The sequence below is a fragment of the Phacochoerus africanus genome, chromosome 1 (genome assembly GCF_016906955.1).
Source record: "Phacochoerus africanus isolate WHEZ1 chromosome 1, ROS_Pafr_v1, whole genome shotgun sequence".
Taxonomy (NCBI): Eukaryota; Metazoa; Chordata; class Mammalia; order Artiodactyla; family Suidae; genus Phacochoerus; species Phacochoerus africanus.
This window is the reverse complement of record NC_062544.1, coordinates 163376916-163395292: the sequence shown is the minus strand read 5'-3', so window position 1 is coordinate 163395292 and position 18377 is coordinate 163376916. Positions and strand designations below refer to the sequence as shown.

General features: G+C 40.1%; 1 protein-coding gene across 9 annotated transcripts in view; it reads left to right on the top strand.

The window, feature by feature from the left end:
- The window catches only part of XRN1 (5'-3' exoribonuclease 1), a 111426-nt gene that overhangs the window by 31396 nt on the left and 61653 nt on the right, over window positions 1-18377 (top strand). For 8 of the 9 annotated variants that reach the window (XR_007135452.1, XM_047783863.1, XM_047783879.1 and 5 more), the window contains exons 15-16: window positions 85-204; window positions 18003-18172. Coding sequence is in view for 8 of the 9 variants with exons in the window: in XM_047783863.1 (XP_047639819.1) it covers window positions 85-204; window positions 18003-18172 (290 nt within the window). In the remaining variant the exon portion in view is untranslated. Of the gene's footprint in view, window positions 1-84; window positions 205-1481; window positions 1628-18002; window positions 18173-18377 lie in introns of those variants that run through there. The other variant, XM_047783907.1, reaches the window with a different exon arrangement.

Below are 18377 nucleotides of genomic sequence, written 5' to 3'. Positions count from 1 at the left end.
TAAGTTCTTTTATTTCTACATTTCTATATTGCTACATTGATATTATTTCTTAAATTTCTATTACACTATTTTATATTTTCACAGCATTTGATGACCAGTGAAGACTCACCAATTATCGAATATTATCCACCTGATTTTAAAACTGATCTAAATGGGAAACAACAGGAATGGGAAGCTGTGGTACTAATACCTTTTATTGATGAGGTCAGTGTATGAAATATTTATATATACGCATATATTTTTGTCAGACATTATTTCACATAAATTAATGAGCAGTGGGCCTTAATCACCACTTATGTTTTGTTAATGAGGGTTTTTTTAATTTTTTTTTTTTTTTACTTTTTATGGCTGCATCCACGGCATATGAAAGTTCTCAGGTTAGAACTGTAGCTGCTGCCTACACCACAGCCACAGCAACGCCAAATCAGAACCAAGTCTTCAACCTTCACCACAGCTAATGGCAATGCCAGATTGATTAACCCACTGAGTGAGGCCACGGAGCAAACCCACGTGCTATTGGATACCAGTCGGGTTCCTTCCCTCTAAGCCACGGACAGGTGGTGTTTTTTGTTTGTTTGGTTTTGGGTTTTTTGTCTTTTGTCCTTTTAGGGCCACATCAGTGGCATATGGGGGTTCACGGCAATGCCACATCCGAGCTGCGTCTGTGATCTACCTCACAGCTCATGGCAACATCAGATCCTAAACCCACTGAGCAAGGCCACGGATTGAATCTGCAACCTCATGGTTCCTAGTTGGATTCATTTCCACTGCGTAACGATGGGAACTCCCGTTAATGAGTTGTAACTAATCTCATCTTCATTATGTACGTCAAAGCTTCTAGGTGTGCTAATTATAAGAAAGCTGGAGGAGTTCCTGTCATGGCTCAGTGGTTAATGAATCCGATTAGGAACCATGGGGTTGCGGGTTTGATCCCTGGCCTTGCTCAGTGGGTTAACGATCCAGCATTGCCGTGACGCAGCTGGTCGCAGACGCAGCTTGGATCCCACGTTGCTGTGGCTGTGGAGTAGGCCGGCGGCTAGAACTCGATTCGACCCCTAGCCTGGGAACCTCCATATGCCGTGGGAAGAAGCCTCAGAACAGACAAAAAAAAAAAAAGAAAAACTAATTGCTAACAACATACTTAATAGTTAAAATGTAAATGTTTTCTCTGTGAAAAGATGGATGTTTATTCTAATTGACTCTCTCTAATATTGTACTGGAAGTCTAGTGTACTAAGTCAAGGAAAAGAAATAAAGGCATGCAGATTAGAAAGTAAGAAGAAATATTGTTTTTATATTCACATGGCATTTTTATGTATGTAGAAACTTTTAAGGAATCTTCAAAAAGATGCTATAATCAAGTAAATTTAGCAAGTTCACGGGATTTAAAATCCATGCAAAATTCAATTGTATTTCCCTATACTAACGACAATTAAAAAAACACGTTTTTTAATAAAAACTATTTTATTCTTTTTTTAATAGCATTAAAAATACAAAAAATACACAGCTACAAGTTTAACAACAAGTGCACCGAAAATCACAACAGTTCCCATTGTGGCTCAGCACTTTAAGAACCCGACTAGTATCTGTGAGGATGCGGTTTGATCCCTGGCCTCGCTCAGTGGGTTAAGGATCCGGCGATGCTGCAAGCTGCAGCATAGGTCACAGATACAGCTTGGATCCCAGGTTGCTGTGGCTGTGATGTACACCAGCAGCTGCAGCTCAGATTTGACCCGTAGCCTGGGAACTTCCATATGCCACAGGTACAGCCCTAAGAAAGAAAAGAAAACTAAAAATAGTGTTGAGAGATAAAAACCTAAATAAATGGATGGATATACCATGTTCAAAGAATAGTATATTTAATATTGTTAAGATGTACTTCTTCCCAGGTAGGTCTTTGGACTCAACATAATCCTAATGAAAGATGCCAGCAGGTTTTGGTGTAGTAATCAGAAATCCAGTTCTAAAGTTTTTATGAAATTGCAAAGGATCTAGAGTGGCCAAAGCAATATGTAGAAAGAAGAACAGTATTGGAATACTCTCATTATCGGATTTCATCACCTAGCGTGAAGCTCAAGTAATCAAGGCAATATCTTACTTACATTGCAATAGGCAAAAATTGGTCAGTGGAACAGAATAGACTCCAAACATAGATCTTTACTTATTCAGTTAATTTGTTTCCAATTAAGACATCAAAACTGCCTGTTTGAATTCAGCTGGTCTCCAAGGGTGAGAATGTTAGTCTGCTTTTATTTTTTCATTTGTTTTGTTCTTTAAATCAGTGCTGTTGATGGCAAGTTGTCATTAGTAAGTCATGTGTTCTTTGAAAAAAAAAGACATCTAAACTATTCATTGGGTAAAGAAAAAGCTTTTTAGCAATTGGCTCTGAAACTACTGACTGCATGGGTGGAAAAAAATAATCTTGATCCATCCCTCAACACTATACACAAAACTTAGTTCAAATTACATCATAGCTCAAATGTAAAAGTTACAACTGTAAAATTTCTTTTTGTTGTTGTTTTGTCTTTTTGCCTTTTCTAGGGCTGCTCCGGAGGCATATGGAGGTTCCCAGGCTAGGGGTCTAATCAGACCTGTAGCTGCCAGCCTACGCCAGAGCCACAGCAACGCAGGATCCAAGCCGCATCTGCAACCTACACCACAGCTCACGGCAACACCAAATCCTTAACCCTCTGAGCAAGGCCAGGGATCGAACTACAACTTCATGGTTCCTAGTCAGATTTGTTAACCACTGTGCCCAGCGGGAACTCCCACGCATATTTTTTTTTTCTTAATTTATTTTATTTATTTATTTATTTATTTTCCCACTGTACAGCAAGGGGGTCAGGTTATCCTTACATGTATACATTACAATTACATTTTCCCCCAGCCTTTCTTCTGTTGAAACATGAGTATCTAGACAAAGTTCTCAATGCTATTCAGCAGGATCTCCTTGTACATCTATTCTAAGTTGTGTCTGATAAGCCCAAGCTCCCGATCCCTCCCACTCCCTCCCCCTCCCATCAGGCAGCCACAAGTCTCTTCTCCAAGTCCATGATTTTCTTTTCTGAGGAGATGTTCATTTGTGCTGGATATTAGATTCCAGTTATAAGTGATATCATATGGTATTTGTCTTTGTCTTTCTGGCTCATTTCACTCAGTATGAGATTCTCTGGTTCCATCCATGTTGCTACAAATGGCATTATGTCATTCTTTTTTATGGCTGAGTAGTATTCCATTGTGTATGTATACCACCTCTTCCGAATCCAATCATCTGTCGATGGACATTTGGGTTGTTTCCATGTCTTGGCTATTGTGAATAGTGCTGCAATGAACATGTGGGTGCATGTGTCTCTTTTAAGTAGAGTTTTGTCCGGATAGATGCCCAAGAGTGGGATTGCGGGGTCATATGGAAGTTCTATGTATAGATTTCCAAGGTGTCTCCAAACTGTTCTCCATAGTGGCTGTACCAGTTTACATTCCCACCAATAGTACAGGAGGGTTCCCTTTTCTCCACACCCCCTCCAGCACTTGTTATTTGTGGATTTATTAATGATAGCCATTCTGACTGGTGTGAGGTGATATCTCATGGTAGTTTTGATTTGCATTTCTCTTATAACCAGCGATGTTGAGCATTTTTTCATGTGTTTGTTGGCCATCTGTAGATCTTCTTTAGAGAAATGTCTATTCAGGTCTTTTGCCCATTTTTCCATTGATTGATTGGCTTTTTTGCTGTTGGGTTGTATAAGTTGTTTATATATCCTAGAGATTAAGCCCTTGTCAGTTGCATCATTTGAAACTATTTTCTCCCATTCTGTAAGTTGTCTTTTTGTTTTCTTTTGGGTTTCCTTTGCTGTGCAAAAGCTTTTCAGTTTGATGAGGTCCCATGGGTTTATTTTTGCTCTAATTTCTATTGCTTTGGGAGACCGACCTGAGAAAATATTCATGATGTTGATGTCAGAGAGTGTTTCGCCTATGTTCTCTTCTAGGAGTTTGATGGTGTCTTGTCTTATATTTAAGTCTTTCAGCCATTTTGAGTTTATTTTTGTGCATGGTGTGAGGGTGTGTTCTAGTTTCATTGCTTTGCATGCAGCTGTCCAGGTTTCCCAGCAATGCTTGCTGAATAGACTTTCTTTTTCCCATTTGCCTCCCTTGTCAAAGATTAATTGACCATAGGTGTCAGGGTTTATTTCCGGATTCTCTATTCTGTTCCATTGGTCTGTCTGTCTGTTTTGATACCAGTACCACACTGTTTTGATGAGTGTGGCTTTGTAGTATTTCTTGAAGTCTGGGAGAGTTATGCCTCCTGCTTGGTTTTTGTTTCTCAGGATTGCTTTGGCGATTCTGGGTCTTTTGTGGTTCCATATAAATGTTTGGATTGTTTGTTCCAGTTCTGTGAAAAATGGCATGGGTAATTTGATAGGGGTTGCATTGAATCTGTAGATTGCTTTGGGTAGTATGGCCATTTTTACAATCTTGATTTTCCCAATCCAGGAACATGGAATATCTTTCCATTTCTTAACATCTTCTTTGATTTCTTTGATTAAAGTTTTATAGTTCTCGGCATATAGGTCCTTTACCTCCTTGGTCAGGTGTATTCCAAGGTATTTGATTTTGTGAGGTGCAATTTTAAAAGGTATCGTATTTTTGTATTCCTTTTCTAATATTTCACTGCTGGTATACAGAAATGCAACTGACTTCTGAATGTTAATCTTATATCCTGCTACTTTGCTGAATTTATGAATCAGTTCAAGGAGTTTTGGGGTTGAGTCCTTAGGGTTTTCTATGTATAGTATCATGTCATCTGCATACAGTGACAGTTTGATCTCTTCTCTTCCTATATGGATGCCTTTTATTTCTTTTGTTTGTCTGACTGCTGTGGCTAGGACTTCCAAAACTATGTTGAAGAGCAGTGGTGAGAGTGGGCATCCCTGTCTTGTTCCAAATTTGCGTGAGAAGGCCTTCAGTTTTTCCCCATTGAGGATTATATTTGCTGTGGGTTTCTCATAAATGGCTTTGATTATATTCAGGAATGTTCCCTCTATACCCAGTTTGGCGAGGGTCTTGATCATGAATGGACGTTGGACTTTGTCAGATGCTTTTTCTGCGTCTATTGAGATGATCATATGATTTTTGACTTTTTTTTTTGTTAATGTGGTGTATGATGCTGATTGATTTGCATATGTTGAACCATCCTTGTGAACCTGGGATGAACCCAACCTGGTCATGGTGTATAATTTTTTTGGTATGTTGTTGGATTCGGTTGGCTAAGATTTTGTTGAGAATTTTTGCATCTCTATTCATCAATGATATTGGGCGATAGTTTTCTTTTTTGGTGGTATCTCTGTCTGGTTTTGGAATGAGGGTGATGGTGGCATCATAGAATGTCTTTGGGAGTATTCCTTCTTCTTCAACCTTTTGAAAGAGTTTAAGGAGGATGGGCACCAATTCCTCTTTATATGTTTGATAAAATTCACCTGTGAAGCCATCTGGTCCTGGACTTTTATTTGTAGGGAGTGATTTTATGACCTCTTCAATTTCATTTCTAGTCATTGGTCTGTTCAGTTGGTCTGTTTCTACTTGATTCAGTTTTGGCAGGCTGTAAGATTCTAGAAAATTGTCCATTTCTTCCAGATTGTCAAACTTGTTGCCATATAGTTGTTCATAGTATTCTCTTATGGTTTTTTGTATTTCTGCTGTATCCGTTGTGATTTCTCCTTTTTCATTTATAATTTTGGTTATTTGGGTTCTTTCTCTCCTCTTTTGAGTGAGTCTGGCCAGGGGTTTGTCAATTTTGTTCACCTTTTCAAAGAACCAGCTCTTGGTTTTATTAATTTTCTCTATTGTTTTTTGAGTCTCTATTTTATTGATTTCTTCTTTGATCTTTATAATTTCCTTCCTTCTGCTGACTTTAGGACTTTTTTGTTCTTTTTCTAATTCATTTAGGTGGAGGGTTAAGTTGTCAATTTGGGATCTTTCTTCTTTTTTGAGAAAGGCCTGTATTGCTATAAATTTCCCTCTGAGCACTGCTTTCGCAGCATCCCATAGATTTTGAGCGGTTGTGTCTTCATTATCATTTGTTTCAAGGTAGTTTTTAATTTCCTCCTTGATTTCCTCATTGACCCATTGGTTTTTTAGTAGCATGTTGTTTAGTCTCCATGCAGTAGGTTTTTTCTCCTTCCTTTTCCCATGGTTGATTTCTAATTTCATGGCATTGTGGTCAGAGAAGATACTTGAGATAATTTCTATGCTCCTAAATTTATTGAGGTTAGCTTTGTGCCCCAATATGTGGTCGATTCTTGAGAATGTTCCATGAGCATTTGAGAAGAATGTGTATTCTGCTTTTTTTGGATGTAGTGTCCTGAAGGTATCAATGAAGTCTAACTTTTCTATTGTCTCCTTTAGGATCTCTGTTGCTTTATTGGTTTTCTGTCTAGAGGATCTGTCCATTGGTGTGAGGGGGGCATTAAGGTCTCCTACTATGATTGTATTCTCATCAATATCTCCCTTTATGTCTGTTAATATTTGTTGTATGTATCTGGGTGCTCCTGTATTTGGGGCATATATGTTGACGATAGTAACATCCTCTCCTTGGATGGATCCCTTAATCATTAAGTAGTGTCCTTCTTTGTCTTTCTTTATGTCTTTTGTTTTAAAGTCTATTTGGTCTGATATGAGCGTTGCGACTCCTGCTTTTCTGTCATGTCTATTGGTGTGAAATATTTTTCCCCACCCTTTCACTTTCAATCTATATGTATCTTTTGTCCTAAGGTGAGTTTCTTGTAGGCAGCATATTGAAGGTTTTTGCCTTTTTATCCACTCAGCCACTCTGTGTCTTTTGATTGGGTCATTCAGTCCATTGACATTTAAGGTGATAATTGATAGATGATTATTTATTGCCATTTGAACCTCGTGTTCCAGTTGATTCTATGGTTCTCCATTCTTCCTTTCTTTTTTTTTTTTTTTTTGGTTGGATGGTCTCCTGTTATTATCTGCTTGAGTGTATTTTTTTTTTTCATTTTTTGCGGATGCAATATTTGGTTTTGGCTTGTGGTTGCCCTGTTTTTTAAGTATGCTAACCCCTTCCCATAATTGTGTGTTTTAGCCTGATGGTCCTGTAAGTTCAAACACTTCATTACTATATTAAAATTAAGAAGAGAAACATACAAACAAACCAAAAGGGTTATTTACTTCCTAACATCCCTTGCCCACATTTTATGGTTTTGATGACTCTTTTTTATTTTTTTCTTTTTAATTTTATTTTGTTTGAGGCCTGTTCATGATTAAATCTGTATGCTGGCTTATTTGAGTGACTGCTCTCTGATTCTGGTTTCCTCAGTCCTAGTTCTTCCTCTTCTTCTTTTTTTTTATTTTTTTTCTTTTCTTTTTTCTTCCCTTTCCTTCCTTTCTTTTTAGTTTAGAGAAGCCCTTTCAATATTTCCTTTAACCTGGGCTTTGTGTTGCTGTATTCTTTAAGTTTTTGTTTGTTGGAAAAAATTTTTATTTCCCCTTCTATTTTAAATGATATTCTTGCTGGATAGAGTATTCTAGGTTGCATATTTTTTCCTTTTAGCACTTTAAATATCTCTTGCCATTCCCTCCTGGCCTGTAGTGTTTCTGTAGAGAAGTCAGCTGATAGTCTTATGGGGGTTCCCTTGTAGGTAACATTCTGTTTTTCTCTTGCTGCCTTTAGGATCCTCTTTATCACTAACTTTTGCCATTTTTATTATGATGTGTCTTGCTGTGGGTCTATTTGGGTTCAGTTTGTTTGGGACCCTCTGTGCTTCTTGTATCTTGAACCCAGTATCTTTTAGATTTGGGAAGTTTCCAGCGATAATTTCTTCAAATATATTTTCCATCCCCTTATCTTTTTCTACTCCTTCTGGAATTCCTATTATGCGTAGGTTGGCCCACTTTATATTATCCCATAGGTCTCTTATATTGCTTTCCAGTTTTTTGATTCGGTTTTCTGTCTGTTGACTGGATTGAGTGATTTCCATTATTCTATCTTCCATATCACTGATTCGTTCTTCTGCATTATTCATTCTGGTTTTTACTGCCCTTAGTTCAGTTTGCATCTCTGCAAATGAATGTTCTAGTTTTTCTTGGCTCCTCCTTATATTTTCTAGTTCCTTTCTGAGGGTATCTGCATTACTGTTCATATCTTCTCTTAATTCCTTCAGTATTTTCACTATTTCTCTTTTGAACTCCAGGTCTGTCAGACTGCAGAGATCTGTTTCATTGTTGACTGTTTTAGGTGAGTTCTCCTGTTGCTTTGACTGGGGGTGGTTTCTCAGCTTCTTCATCTTGCTTGTTGTTTTCTTTTTCCTGAGGGAGTTGTACTCTCCATTATCAGGTAGTGTTTGCCTTGTCACTGCCGTGGAATATTTCCTGAGGGCTGGCGTTGTTGGTCAATCTTTTTTGAGGCAGTGTGGCTTTTCTGGAGTGTTGATGGGGCTAACAGTGTTTCTTTGAAGCAAAGGAGGACTTCCTGAGGGCAGACAGGACTGGGAAGTCCACACCACGATGGTAGCAGATTTCACTTGGTCATGCAGAGCTTGCTCTGGTGTTTTTAGGCTCTGGGGTTCTTGCAGGGGGTTGGCGGTGTTGGGCAGCTGTTCCTCCGGAGTGCAGCCCCCCCTGGGGGCTGGAGCAGCTATCTGGGTCACTGAGAACCTAAGAGGCTCTTCCCTAGGGCAGCCCAACTCAGAAGGGTGGCCTGAGAATGTAGGCACATCTTTTCACAGTCTGGCCAAGCTTGTTGCAGCTTTTCTGGGCTGCAGGGGCTCTTCTAGGGGGCTGGTGGTGCTGAGCAGCTATTCCGCGGGAGTGGGGCATCCCCTAGGGGCTTGGGCGGGTAGCAGGGCCACTGGAAACCCAAGAGGCTCCTCCCCAGGGCAGCCCAACTCAGAAAGACCGTCTGAGATCTTTTCCCAGCTCGGCCATGCTTGTTGCAGCTTTTCTGGGCTGGGGTTCCTGCCTGGAGCTGGCAGTCCTATGCAGCTGATCCACTAGGGCACCCCCTGGGGGCTCGGGCGGGTAGCAGGGCCGTTGGAAACCGAAGAGGCTCCTCCCCGGGGCAGCCCGACTCAGAAAAACCGTCTGGGAATTAGGTAGATCTATTCACTGCCTGGCTAGGCTTGTTCTAGCTTTTCTGGGCTGCAGGCCTTTTCTCGGGGGCTGGTGGTGTTTGGTGCTACTCTGCGGAAGTGTAGCCCCTCCAAAGGGCAAGCAGGCCTGTGCAGGGACAGCCCCTGTGGTGGTAGGCTTCAGGCAATTGTTGAGGCCAGCCCTCCTGGATGGCAGGCAGCCCCAGGTTCAACGAGAGCGTAGGGGGTGGCGGGGGTGGGGAGAGGGGATGCACTGGGAAGCACAGCTTTCAGCTAGCTAGCGGGCCTGTAAGCTTGCTGTGGCGTGGTGGGTATTCTATGGGGACCCACCCCTTCTCTCCCCTCCCCAGCACCGGCGCAGACCAGGCTCTTTTCCCAGGTTCCCTCTGATGCGGCTTTTCACTTCCCCGCCCCTAGAGTATTGCTCCCTTCCTCTGCGACAGCTTTGTTTTCTAGTCTCCCAGGCAGTCTCTGCCCCGTCAAATGGTTTCTAGACCTCCCAAGCAGTTTCCGCTCCACCCCGCCCCCCCAGCCCGGGGACTATCCTCTGGAGCCTAGGTCTCCGTGCCCAGCCCCCACCCAGGCGTCTCAATTTTTGGTGACTGTGCCCGTAGTTCAGATGGTCCGTTCGGTTCTTGATCGGCTTTTCCGTACTCCAACTTCCTGCTACACTCTTCTCTGCATCTGGAGATTCCTCTAGTTCGTTTGATCTTTCCCCCGTGTAGGTGACTTTCCAGGGTGCGGGATCCCTTTCTCCTCCGCAGTTCCCTTTCGGGAGCGCCCGTCCCGCTCGGATTCACCTTCTCTCACTCTCCTCTTTTCTCCCGTTCTGCCCTGTAATGTCACGAACTTCTTGCCATTATTGGAGTTTCGGTTCTTCTGCCAGCGATTGGTTGCTGTTCTGTGCAAGTCATTTATTCTGTAGATGTGCTTTTTTTTGTTATGTTTGTGGGAGAGGGCGAGCGTGTCCCCCTACTCCTCCGCCATCTTGTCCTCTCTCCCGCCGCACGCATATTTTTTAAAGTATAGTTGATTTACAATGTTGTGCCAATTTCTGCTGTTCAGCAAAGTGACCCAGTCGTACATATATAATACCTTCTTTTTCTCATCTTATCTTTCTTTCATCATGGTCTATCCCAAGAGATTGAATATAGTTCCATGTGCTATATGGCAGAACCTCACTGCTTATCCATTCTAAATGTAATAGGTTGCATCTTCTAACCCCAAACTCCCAGTCTATCCCACTCTCTCCCGCTCCACCTTGGCAACCACAAGTCTGCTCTCCATGTTTGTAAGTCTGTTTCTGTTTTATAGATAGGTTCATTTGTGCCTATTTTAGATTTAACATATAAATAATACCATATGGTATTTATCTTCCTCTTTCTGACTTCACTTAGTATAAGAATCTTTAGTTGTATCCATGTTGCTACACATGGCATTATTCCATTCTTTATTATGGCTGAGTAGTATTCCTTTTTGTTTATATATCACATCTTCTTAATCCATTCATCTATCGTTGGGGATTTAGGTTGTTTCTATGTCTTGGCTATTGTGAATAGTGCTGCCATGAACATATGGATGCATATATCTTTTTGAATTGTAGTTTTGTCTGGATATATCCCCAGGAATGGGATTTCTGGATCATATGGTAGTTCTGTACTTGGTTTTCTGAGGAACCTCCATACTGTTTTCCATAGTGGTTGTACCAATTTACATTTCCACCAACAGTGTAGGAGAGTTCCCTTTTTTCCAAACACTCTATAGCATTTCATATTTGTAGACTTATTAATGGTGCCCGTTCTGACCAGTGTGAGGTAGTACCTCATTGTAGTTTTCATTTGCATTTCTCTAATAATTAGTGATATTGAACATTTTTTCATATGCATACTGGCCATCCATATGTCTTCTTTGGAAAAGTGTCTATTTATATTTTCTGCCTAACTGATAATCCAGTTTTTTAAATTGGAAAAATATTTGAGGGGCTATTTCACGGAACAAGATATGCAAGTAGCCAGTAAGTACATGAAAAAGTGTTCAGCATCATTAATCATCAGGGAAGTGTAAATTTAAACCATAATAAGATTATACTACCCTACACTCTCAGTAGAATGGAGAAAAATTAAAAGACCAAAACATGGAGTTCCTGTCATGGCTCAGTGGTTAATGAATCTGACTGGCAACCATGACGGTGCAGGTTCGATTTCTGGCCTCCATCAGTGAGTTCAGGACCCAGCATTGCCATGAGCTGTGGTGTAGGTCTCAGACAAGGCTCAGATCCCGAGTTGCTGTGGCTGTGGTGTAGGCTGGAAGCTGTAGCTCCAATTTGACCCCTCGCCTGGGAACCTCCATATGCTGTGGGTACAGCCCTAAAAAAAAAGACTGAAACACAATACCAAATTTTAGTGAGAATGTAGAGCAATTAGAATCTTTATATATTGACGTTGGAAGTATAAAATGCCTATCTGTCTGGCAGTTTCTCATAAAATTAAGCCTGCCATTCTATTCTGAAGGATTACTAAGAGGAGGAATGACAAAAAGCATGTTCACAAAAAGTCTTGTACAAGAATATTCATAGTAACTAAAGACTGGAAACAGGAGTTCCTGCTGTGGCACAGTGGATTAAGAATCCAACTGCAGTGGCTCAAGTTGCTACAGAGGGAGGTTCAATCCCGGGCCCAGCACAGTGGGTTAAAGGATCCTGTGTTGTTAAGCTGTGGCATAGGTCGAAGCTGTGGCTCAGATTCAGTCCCTGGCCCAAGACCTTCCATATGCCTTGAGTATAGCCATTAAAAAAAAAAGAAAAAAAGAGAAAGAAAACTTTGAAGTTCCTGTTGTGGCTCAGTGGATTAAGAATCCAATGAGTATCCATCAGGATGTGGGTTTGATCCCTGTCCTTGCTCAGTGGGTTAAGGCTCTGACGTTATCACGAGCTGTGGTGTAGGTCAAAGACAAGACCTGGATCTGACGTTGCTGTGACTGTGGCATAGGCCGGCAGCTGTAGCTCCAATTCAGCCCGTAGCCTGGGAACTTCCTTATGCCACAGGTATAGCCCTAAAAAACCTGAAGATGGAAACAGCCTAATACCCATCATCAGGAGGAGTAAAGGTCTTATGGTGTACCCAAACAACAAAAATACTACTCAGCAATAAAATAAGAATGGATACAAGGAAAAACATGAAGGGACTTGGGAGTTCCCTGGTAGGTCTGCAGGTTGAAGATCTGGTGTTTTCACTGGCTGTGACTCGGGTCACTGCTATGACGCAGGTTGGATCCCTGGCGTGGGAACTTCCACATACCACAGGCACGGCCAAAAGAAAAAATTTTTTTTTAAATGGAGGAACTCAAAAACATGCTGAACAAAAGAAGTCAGTCACTAAAAAGTACAGACTAATCCTGAGACTTCCCTAGTGCCTCAGCAGGTTAAAAACCTGTTATTGTCACCACTGTGGCTCTCTGGTTACAGCTGTGGCCAGTGTTCAATCCCTGGCCCAGAAACTTCTGCATCCCTTGAATACAGCCCTGCCCCCCCAAAAAAGAGTTCAAACTAAGCTTGGTCAAAGAAAGCAGAATGTTGGTTGCATAGTGAGTCAGGGAGGGAAAAAGGATTAACTGTGAACATCCATGATGGATCTTTGTGAAATGATGAAAATGTCCTGTATCTTGGCTTTCCTGGGTATATTCAGTTGTCAAAATTCATAAACTGTGAACTTTTTGTCTTTACTGCGCTGAGTGTAAATTATTCCTCAAAAAACATGCCCTCTTTAAAAAAAACTACATTATTTTGGAGTGGAAGAAAAAATGTTTATTCATATGTTAGTAATTATTAAACAAGGATCACTTAAGCATTTTAGTCCTATCGTGGGTCAAGTGGAGCTGGTTGTCTGAGATGGTCCCACTTATGTGATTGGTGGTTGGTATTGGTTGGGAGCTGAGGCTTCTGTGATTCCTCACCCTCAACGAGGCTCACTCAGGTGTATCTCAAAGTGTTCTTGGACTTTAACAAGGCAGAAGTAGAAGCTACATGCCTCTTGAGCTTTAGAATTTGCAAAGCATTACTTTTACTATGTTGTTTTGAATAAAGCGAATTATAAGATCAACTCATATTTAAGGGATGGGAAATAGACTTCACCTTCTCACATTTAAAGGAGTTTACGGAGTTTCCATTGTGGCTTAGTGGGTTAAGAACCCAACATAGTGTCCATGAGGATACGGATTCAATCCCTGGCCTCGCTCAGTGGGTTAAGAATCTGGCATTGCTGCAGGCTGAAGTCACAGACGTGGCTCAGATCTGGTGTTGCAAAGGATGTGTAATAGGCCCTGCAGCTGCAGCTCTGATTCGACCCCTAGCCCAGGAATTTCCATATGCTGGAGGTGCAGCCGTAAAAAGAAAAAATGAGTAAATAAGCTTACAAATGGGGATAGGAAGAATTATTGTGGCCATCTTTGCAAACCATCTCCTTCAGTCTGCCCTTTGGCCAGAATAAGTCACATCCCATCCAAAATAAAACACATTGAATGCCCCACAAAAGCTCGTCTCATTTCAGCAATATCTTTAAATCAATATCTTTATCAATATCTTTAGATGTGGGTGAAACTCCTCAAATGCAGTCCTCAGTGACAGCTCTTGTTTTTTGTGGGTCTTTTTTTTTCTTTTTAGGGCCACACCCACTCCATATGGAGGTTCCCAGGCTAAGGGTCGAATCAGAGCTGTAGCAGCTGGCCTATGCCACAGACACAGCAATACCATATCTGAGCCATGTCTGTGACCTATGCCACACCTCATGGCAACACTGGATCCTCAGCCCACTGAGCGAGGCCAGGGATTAAACCTGCGTTCTAATGGATGCTAGTCTGATTCTTTTCCACTCAGCCATGATGGGAACTCCTATCATAGCTCTTTTGTTTCAGAGATTTGTGAGTTTAAAAAACAATCCACTCCCCCTGCCAACATTCTCAATTTTATAGTAGAGAGAGGCCTTAACCACAGTGTTACCCCTCTCAAAGAGGGCAGGAAAAGGAGGCATATAACAATCAGTGATCCAAAACAATTCTGAAATCTAAGTATCATATAGTCAAATATCTGTTATTCTATGGGCAGAAATTGTTTCTTGGTTAGAGCCTATTTCCTGAGAGTGGTTCTGCAGTCAGTGTTTCCTTGGCTTTTGGCCCCTCCCTGGGTTCTGGATGCTACCCTCTAAGATGCTGAGAAGAGAAAGAAAAAGAAAAAAAGGATTATTCTGAAGGGCAAGTAGCTACAGTGCTGTCTCAACAAAGGCCTTGGCTGACCCCACAAGTCACTCTAAGGCTGTAATGGCCCATTAGCGTTCTTGTATGCTGCAGTAAAGGATCTTAGACTTTATACTCTTCATCTATCAGTCTGGGTCCAGGCTTCATTTTGGAAGGGTATGAGATGACTTTTCACCTGAGGATAACTGAGAGGGCTGTCATCTGAGAGTTGTAAGCTAGCATGCTTTCAGCATCTTAGCAAATAAATCCTCCATACTAATGGGGTATCACAGCAGCACATTGCCACATCCGTTACATCACTATCCAAAAGATGCTGAAGTGTTGAAGATTGAAGGATGATATGGTCATTTTCCAAGTGATGTAGAAAAATCTTTATGTTTTGAATGCGAAGAAGAATTAAACTCGGAATGTAATATTGGAGAAGACAATCAGATATAAGTAAATACCATTATCAGCTAAAAATAACTATGAAAATTAAATTTGCTGTTTATTTTCTGAATGATTATTATTTATTGCATACCATACAATATCAATGGTATTTTAGAGTCAAACTATGATACAGTATTATCTGACTCAATAGTGTCTTCCAAATTTTGCTGAGTTCTCCTTCTTTCTACCACTTTTTCTGTAAATACTTTGAAAGTGGCAAAGATAATTATTGGACTGAAAGTCTAGAGGCCACTCTGGAAAACAGTTCAGCAGTTTCTTATAAAGTTAAACATACATTTACTGTCCAGCTCATCATGACACTTCTGGGTATTTGTCATACTAAATGAAAACTTGCATCCGCACAAAAACCTGTACACACATATTGAAAGCAGTGTATTTGTGATAACCCCAAAGTGGAAAAAATTCAAATATCCTTCAATGAGTGAGTGGGTAAACCAACTGTAATATATCCACATAATGGAATTATACTCAGCAATAAAAAGAAAAACTATTGATATAAACAGTGGATGGAAAAAAGTTCATATGAGTGAAAAAGTCAGTCTTAGAAGACTATATTATATGGTTCTATTTATTTATTACTATTATTTTCAGCCACACCCAAAGCATGTGGAGGTTCCTGGACCAGGGATCAAACCTGCGCCCCAGCAGCAATGTGAGCCACAGCAGTGACAACGTTGGATCCTTAACCCACTGAGCCACAAGGGAACTAACTTCCTATATGGTTTCATGTGTATAATATTTTTGAAATGACAATATCGTGATATAAAACACAGTGGTTGCTAGGAGTTAGGATTGGGAATAGGGTATATGTGACTATAAAGGGACAACATAAAGGAGTTTCTTGGAGATCCTACTGTGGCTCAGTGGAAACAAATCTGACTAGCATCCATGAGGATGCACATTCAATCCCTGACCTTGCTCAGTGGGTTGAGGATACAGTACTGCTGTGAGCTGTGCTGTTGGTCACAGACGTGGCTCAGATCTGGTGCTGTGGCTGTGGCTCTGATTGAACCCCAGTCTGGGAACCTCCATATGCTGTAGGTATGGCCCTAAAATTAAAAAAATATATTAAAAAAAGACATAAAGGAGTTTCTTTACAATGATGTGACAGTTGTATGTTTCAGTTTTAGTGGTAGTTACATGAATCTATACATATGATAAAAATTTCATAGTACTGAACACACAGAAAAATTTGCATAAAAAGCTAATGCAATCTGAATAAGTCTGTAGTAAGGTTGTACCAGTATCAGTTTCCTGGTTTATAATGTAGTATGGCTGTGTGTAAGATGTTATCATTGGGTGAAAGGTACGTAAGAACACACCACACTAACTTTGCAAATTCTTACAGATTTTCATATTTTTTGCCACTGTACATAATGCTGTAACAAAAAGATTGGTATATTTATGTATTCTTTTTGTTTGTTAATGTGTTCTTATGTATCAGAGATTTTTATTTTTATAAGGTAGAGTCCCCAGAGCAGGAATGCTTGGTTAAAGAGAATGTATATTTTTTGTTTCAATGAATAGTACCAGATTCTTTTTCAAGAAGGCTGGTCCAGTTCATACCAGCAATATTTAAGTGCCTGTTTCTGTGCTTCTCTAGCCCTGGATATTATTGCTTTATTTAATTTTGACCAATATGGTGATGTTGAAGAATGCCATTTTATTATTATTCAAAATTTTTTTCTCCAACCCCTAATTTGACTATATTTTTTATGTGTTTGCCTTTTAAATTTTCTCTTTTGCAAATTGTCTATTTATATCCTTTCCTTTGTTTTCTTTTGTTTTTAGTTTTTAGCAACTCTTTGTATATTAGGAATATTTTTTCTCAGTGTGGCTTTTGCCTGGTAATTTGTTTGTGACATCTTCTTTCACAAACATTTTCTTTTACTTAAAAATATCTTTTTCCTTAAAGCTGTTAGGCTTCTTCCTGCCTTACTTAAGCATTTTTCACTCCAAATTAACAATACTCTCCTATATTTTCTCCCAATAGTTTTATTCTCTCATTACTCTGATACTTGTTTTTGTATATGATATGAAGCTGGGAAGTATATATGCTTTTTTTCCAATTGGATAGCTAGTTATGACAACAACCTTATTTAAATATCTGAAATACTGTGGTTGACATAAATTTGGATTTCATTTTGAACTCTTTTTGGGGCGGGTGTGGGAGAGGGACCCAGGTACAGCAGGCAGAAGTTCCCAGGCCAGGGATCAAACCCATGCCACATCAGTGACCAGAGCCACAGCAGTGACAATGCCACACCGTTAACCTACTGCACCACTAGGAAACTTCTGAACTCTTTATTTTATTCTGGTTTGTAAAGGGTCTCTGTGATGTCATTACTAAAGTGATTTGCTTTGCTTATGGGTATAGTTTTATTAAAAGTGATAGGATTGGGTAAGACAAGTTCCTGATAACTTTTTGCAGCTCACTCATCATTCTTATAATATGAACACTAACATCATATTGTCCTTTAAAAAAAACTTAAACATTGTGATTCTGATTGAAATTATGCTAAATATAAAAGATTATTGAAGACATGCCCATGTGGCTCAATAGATTAAGGATCCAGGTTGTCACTGCTGTGGCTTGCGTCACTGCTGTGGCACAGGTTCGATTCCTAGCCCAAAAACTTCTACTTGCCATAGGCATGGCCAAAAACAAGAAATAAAAACAAAACAAAAGATAATTGGAAAGATGAACCATTGCACAATCTTTAAGATCAGAGATTAATGATCAGTGAATTATGATTATTATTATGATAAATTCACATTTAAATTTTGATTCTCGGCTGTTCTTATCTACCTGCTGTTGGAATAATAGACTCAGAGGAATTTCTAGGGAGAAGCAATGCCCTCTGGGCCCTTTGAAATAGTAATAGCACTTCAGTTTTTCATGTAATGAAATGAAAAAGAATTCTATTAAGATTTTTGTTTTTCAAGAACACAAATAATAATTCTATATTCTGAGGAAAGAGATGTATTCTGTATGTTGAGATTATAGAATTTTTGGATTTGGGGGGTTTTTTCGGCTGCACTCTCAGTATGTGGAATTTCCCAGGCCAGGGATTGAATGCACACCATAGCAGTAACTCCAGCCATAGCAGTGATAATGCTGGATCCTTAACCACTAGACCACCTGGGAACTACCAGACTTTTTGTATTTTTAACTCCTCTCTTCAATCTTTACATTCAGAAGCGATTGTTGGAAGCCATGGAGACATGTAACCACTCCCTCAAAAAAGAAGAGAGGAAAAGAAACCAACACAGTGAGTGCCTCATGTGCTGGTATGATGGTGACACAGAGTTTACCTACCCCTCTCCATGGCCAGAAAAGTTCCCTGCCATAGAACGATGCCACACAAGGTAATGTTGGGTAGTTTTTTGGTGACAGAGCAAAAACAAAAAGCTTTTGAATATCTATTTGGAGAACTAACAGAAAATTTATGACAGTTGTAGTCAATTAGCATGAATTACATCCAACTTGCCAAGGATCTTAACATCTCTCTCACAGTTGTTTCTGTAGTTCTCTGCTTTGTTACAATTCTGTTTCTCTATTTCTGTTTTCTGT